Genomic DNA, 5,753 nt, shown 5'->3' with positions numbered 1-5,753 from the left:
AATATAGTATTAGAGTAGATAAAGGTTTTGAATTTGGATCTCACTGCCACTTGTCAGGAAAAAATATTTTCAAGTGTAGTTCAAGATAATGAAACAAATAACAATCGGAAATAATAAATAAAATGTCATCTTTTACCACAATATAATGCCAGTAATAATGTCCTAGCTAAAACTTGCTGTTGGGCAATCGTGTCTAAACAAATTGAAGAGGAAATGATTTAAAAATAAAAGAGAGAGGTAAGCTATCACTAACGGTTTTCCGAGCGTTCAATGCTAATGAAAAACTTAAGCATTTCGAATTAACATAATAATAGTAAACAAAATATTACCGAGATGCTTATGATTTTGGAAAAAAATGGCGAAGATAAAATTCAAATGTTTGTGTATCCATTAGGGTATTGAGTAAACATTGAACAACACTGTCAACACCACTACCTAACGGCTGATTAGAATCATATTTTGTATTATGATGATCCATCTACCTTAATAAGACAAGGTGCAGTTGCCTACTACTCCTTTTCGGGAAAATAATCTAAGACTTAGTCATTCACTTAATTATTCTATATTAATAAAGCTTATCTTAGTTGCAAAACGTACACATATTTGGCAAGAGTTGGAATATTGGGTGCACATGGCCTCGAGACAAATCAACTCCCATGTGCATGCATGACCTACCATCGTACGGACCACTTCCTAATATCCATAATTTTATGAATTTAGGATAAATTAATTATATATATTAAGTGAATTTCTTATTTCCTAACACAAATACAAGTTCTGAGGCAAGGCTAGTGCATTTTGCCAAACCCGTAACTTCAATTGTAGCTCCGCTACTGTCCATAACCATTTCTCTTAAACCATCCTTTTCTATTCACCTGTTTATGTGAATATATAACACATATCAAGAACTAGAACAGATTTAACTCATATACACTGATAGTTTGTCAATTAGGTACCCAAGTAATAGCACCACTGTAACAAGATTAAGAGTTCTTTTCCAATGAAAAACTTTTCTAGCACAAGCTAAGAATTTACTATATGAAAGAGCACAGCAATACATTACATCAGATGATTAAATGGAATCTCTAAAGTTCATCATCTGAACTGACAAGGTCTAGTTCTATCATTTTTTCTTTAACCTGCTCAGGTTTTTGTCCAGAATTCTGCTGTTGCTGTTGTCCCATTTTTGTTTTCTTCTGATCACAACTGTGACTTGGTCCGGTCTCACTTAGATTCTTTCTCTTGGTGGAGGATGGCCTGGAAAAGAAAAAGTAGATAACACTGTCAAGAAAGAGACAACATAATATAAGGTCAAAAAATGAACTCTTCTTTATTCCATCTCATTCACCTTTCGTTTGTCCTATTTCTTGTTTGATCTCGGTCAGCCATAGATTCTTTCATATTATTTGAGTTCAATTTTCCTGTAACTCAAATAGAAATACAATGAGCAAAACTGTAATTAAGAATGTCTGCAGATTTATGAGTACTACATCAGATCTAAGTACTAAAGTTTTAACCTGTAATTTGACTAAGAAACCTTATTCCTTGAGAATGTACATTGGTTGTCACTTTTCCTGCATTGCTGTTCATAAATAAGCATCTTCGAGTCAGTAATGAATATTAAGCAAAACTTCTGTTTCAAAAGGAAAATGAAGATGAACCAATATGCAAGTAAACATTTTTTTGAACAAACCTTAATGCCTTTTTCAATCCGTCTACAGACAGTAACTTCAATGGTGCTGCAGACTTTGTAAAGTTTGTCTTGTCAGCTAAAGGGTTAACCACATAAATTCCTTCAGATTTGAGATGATCTCTGAAACCTGTTCTTAGGTTCCTGAATTTGATAGCCCAACAGCAATTAGAGAGCTAAAGCAGTCACGAGAAATAAGTTTTTCTATTCTCCAAGTAAATGCCATATTGAGAGGCTGAGAAAGTAATTCACTCACCCGCCTTTGAGTTCAGCCCTCATGCTGGAGGAGTATTTCTCAGATGTCCTCTGATAGAACAAGTAACAGAAACACGATCAGTTCATTATTTTCTTTCGGTAGTAAATCAAATTTGACTTAAAGAGAACATGAAATGTACAAGTGTACAGAGTAAAATGATTACCTGCTTATGGTAGCTGCAATATGTTCCACGCCGCCTGCAATTTTTTTCAATCCATAAGTTCTATCACAAGGAGTACACGGAAAAAGAAAAAAAAAAAAAAACAAATTACTGGTCATAGCACAATACTCTTCAAAAAGCAACAATAGGTTCAATATTATTTGGTAACACGGATTACTAAAATCCCTTGCATATGTAGTGAACTGATTTGAGTTGCAACGTTAAGAGTACAAAAAAATTCATGCTGAAAAAACATGCTTTTTCTTTCCAAACATCCAGCAAATAAAGGCAAATCATGCTCATGAAAATCTGCCCAAACAAAATATCAAATCAAGCACATGCCTCAAGAACAAAGATGAGACGTAAAGGTTTCCTTGTAATAGGAGAGAAACAGTGTACTAAAGCACAAAATTGCAAATAAACAAGTAGATGTAAGAGCATTTTATGCATGTGAATCGCATGACCATCTTAGTGTATCTGACGACCAATTCTTTAGTACTTTGCCATAAGGTATTAAGTCCATTCACGACTATATGCATGTAACAAATAACAATACATAAAATCAGAGGTCTTACTTATTAATGATTACTGTGCAAGCCATCCCATCCTTCCTTTTTCCCTTGCAAACTCCATAATCAACAGATATGCCTATCTTTAAAATATGGCTGGCTGAGTAAACACTCAATGAAAATCCATGTTCCTGGATAAATGGAGTTGAAGAGGCGTTAGCAACTGATCCTAAAATCTTAAGAAAAATGAACTTATTGATAGGCACAATAACAATACCGAGTTGTCTTTGCGCACACTGCAGTTAAACAGGGCAAAAACTGCACCAGCCTTTTCATTGCAGTTTTTCTGATAAGCATCACCAAAAACAAAAAGAGAAACAGTTTTTTCATCCAAAGATCCTAGTTTCCAGATTGCATATTGCTTCCCTGTTGAACTTGTTCTTGGTTGTCCCTTCTCGGTTAAAACGCCAACAGTTGCCCAACAACCAGAAAGGGTGTCGCCTAGTAGTGAATTCCTGCCAGATGGGAAAAAAAATTAGTATAGTCCACCAAAACTATTCTGGTAGCTCGGTGGGCATCTTAGCATACCTTATTGCTGATAACCGGATGAACCTAATGTCAGCAAAATGGTTGCTCAGTTCAACAGGTGAGACTACTTGATTTCTGAGTAAAAGGAAGAAATGTAACAAAATTAGTTGGGTGATCAGTATCTAACCAAAGCCTTCAAATGTAGTTTTCCTAGCAAAGCATTAGCACTGAAGCAAACAACTGTCTCAAACCAATCTAATCAAAGCATAAATGCAATTGCAACTTCACCAATAACAATCTAATCTGGCCTCCATTTAATGGAATTAAACATATATGCAAGCACCAATGTGGTGTTTCTAATAATAGTAACCGCAAGCCACTAGCATCTGATGACCATTTTTAGAATCCAAAATAGCACAGTACATTCTCTTCTTGAACTGACGGTCTATCAGAAACAGCCTCCTTACCTTCACACGGTAGGGGTAAGGTCTACGTACACTTTACCCTGCCCAGACCCCACCTGGTGGGATTGTACTGGATATGCTATTGTTGTTTATAATAGCACAGTACATTCTCAATTAGGAACTTCCTCCCATCAAAATTTTAAATGTAGGCAACTAAGGGTGTGTTTGGTAGGGAGGACAATGTTTTCCAATATTCTCATGTTTGGTTGGTCAAAAATTTTGAATAACATTTTCTCTAGGAAAACAAATTCCTTAAAAAATGAGGAAAATGATTTCCTAGTGGAAGTAAGGAAAAACAAGTTACATATGTGAAAATTCACATTGATTGTCTTCTCTCCACCCTCCACCCTCCATCCTACCCCACCCCAACCCAACCCCATCCCTCATAGTGTTTGCCTAGATTATATACATATGTTTTAAGACACTATTTTCTAATTACTTACCAAACACAAGAAAATAAGTAAGATTTTCCAAGAAAACATTTTCTGTGGAAAACATTTTCCTTCATACCAAACACGCCCTAAATCTACTGTCATGTGAAAAGGGAAGTCTTGCAGAAATATTGAAACAAAAATGCCAGCAACATTCAAATTCTAATAGCAGAAAGAGAGTAATTTTGCATTTGACAGGAAAATGCATCATGAGCTCAGCAACAAAAACACATTGGATATGCACCAATAATCTATGTTAAAGAACATACCTAATTCGCAAACCCGAAAACTTTTCAACCTCAGCATCAGTTGACCCCTTTGTGTGCTTGGATTTAGCAGCTTTCTTGGCAATTTCAGTATCATAATCAAGACAATCCTGTACAGCATCTCTAAAGACAGACATATCTGCCTCCCCCATTCGCTTTGGCGATCCATCATCCGACAAATAATCTGTAAAAAACACTAAAACTTATCAAAACAACCCACATAAATCCCATAGTAAAATCTCTCATAAGAAACATCTACCCATATAACAAATTTTAAAGACTAATTACTACTAAAATGTTAATGTGAATTCAGTCTTTTAAACGGAACAATGTAGATTCTTAGCTCTTTCAAGTTCATTTAATTACAACCAAAAAAAAAAAACATATACACTAAAGAAAACAGATGATTCTATAGCCCATTTTAATAAATCCCACATTAAACATGATTTGGACATTTACCCGGAAAACGAGATGAAGGAGAAGCTGGAGGGGTTTCCAAAACCCTATCTGGAAGAGAAAGAAGAAGATCCAGGTCTTCTTGATGATTCGATTTCGACATTTTTTTTGTTTCTGAGGATTGAAACTTAGTATAGGGTTTTGTTTCCTATTAGTATTACAGTGTGCTATTTTATTTTCATTTTTTGAAGTTGGAGGGAGATTAAAAGTACATAGCGGGAAGCTTATTGGATTGTGGGCTGAGTCTCTGTATATGGATGGAAATGGGCCGGCCCACATAAATATGAGATACGTATATCCAATACTTTGAGTTGTACTATACTCCTTTTGGGAAGATTTAGTTTTTTATCCCATTAATTATAAATTTTATTTTAATTACATGATTTTTTTGTAGGATTAGCAGTAAAAAATAACACAAGAATACTAGAAATATAGCATGAGAGAAAAATTTATAGGGGTATTTTCTTCTATTGCGTTCGATGATCAATTCATTAATTATGGAACTTAGAAACTATATAAAAGATCATCAGATCTTCTTGATGATTCGTCCAAAGATATTATTTGGGTAGATTCATAAGTCACTTCCGCAACCTTTTTTTTCCCGTTTCTGAGGATTGAAACTTATTAAACATAGGGTTTTTTTTCCTATTAGTATTACAGTGTGCTATTTTATTTTTTACCCCCCTTAATAACTTTTTCTCAAGTTGGAGGGAGAAAATAATACCACTGGCAATGGGAGCTGTATTGGATTGTGGGTCATTGCCATGTCAAAAATTACTAACCCTTCATTTTTTGTTTTTCTTTTATTATTTTTTCTATGGATTCTCTCTTTCTTCTTTCTTTCTCCTCAAATGGGCCGCCACCGGCCTAACCAATACTAAAAAATTACCAACCCTGATTTTTTATTTTTCTTTTGTACTACCATAAATATGAGAACACCCACCACCACCACCATCAATACTTTTGGCAAATCCAGTTGGGTCCCTATAAACC

The 5,753-nt window shown here is 34.8% G+C and overlaps 1 protein-coding gene across 1 annotated transcript; it reads right to left on the bottom strand.

Annotated features, from left to right (window-relative positions):
* Positions 1–878: 878 nt before the first annotated feature.
* Positions 879–4,933, bottom strand: LOC132065157 (uncharacterized). The gene is made up of 11 exons (XM_059458415.1): positions 4,764–4,933; positions 4,308–4,488; positions 3,204–3,278; positions 2,893–3,130; positions 2,682–2,806; positions 2,110–2,143; positions 1,947–1,996; positions 1,694–1,834; positions 1,518–1,582; positions 1,349–1,421; positions 879–1,257 (listed from the first exon to the last, which is right to left on the bottom strand). Exons 1-11 carry the CDS (start codon positions 4,861–4,863, stop codon positions 1,086–1,088), a joined length of 1,254 nt encoding a protein of 417 aa, XP_059314398.1. The 5' UTR covers positions 4,864–4,933; the 3' UTR covers positions 879–1,085.
* Between the last annotated feature and the right edge of the window lie 820 nt (positions 4,934–5,753).

Source organism: Lycium ferocissimum, chromosome 7 (assembly GCF_029784015.1).
Source record: "Lycium ferocissimum isolate CSIRO_LF1 chromosome 7, AGI_CSIRO_Lferr_CH_V1, whole genome shotgun sequence".
NCBI lineage: Eukaryota > Viridiplantae > Streptophyta > Magnoliopsida > Solanales > Solanaceae > Lycium > Lycium ferocissimum.
This window is presented reverse-complemented; position numbering and strand designations above follow the sequence as displayed.

Excerpts from the sequence above, each read along its gene's own strand:
- LOC132065157 (XM_059458415.1), bottom strand. The coding sequence starts at position 4,863 with ATGTCGAAATCGAATCATCAAGAAGACCTGGATCTTCTTCTTTCTCTT. Across the intron at positions 3,279-4,307 it reads TTTTCGGGTTTGCGAATTAG|AAATCAAGTAGTCTCACCTG; the intron begins GTATGTTCTTTA and ends CCTTTTACTCAG. Across the intron at positions 1,422-1,517 it reads GTTTCTTAGTCAAATTACAG|GAAAATTGAACTCAAATAAT; the intron begins GTTAAAACTTTA and ends TTTGAGTTACAG.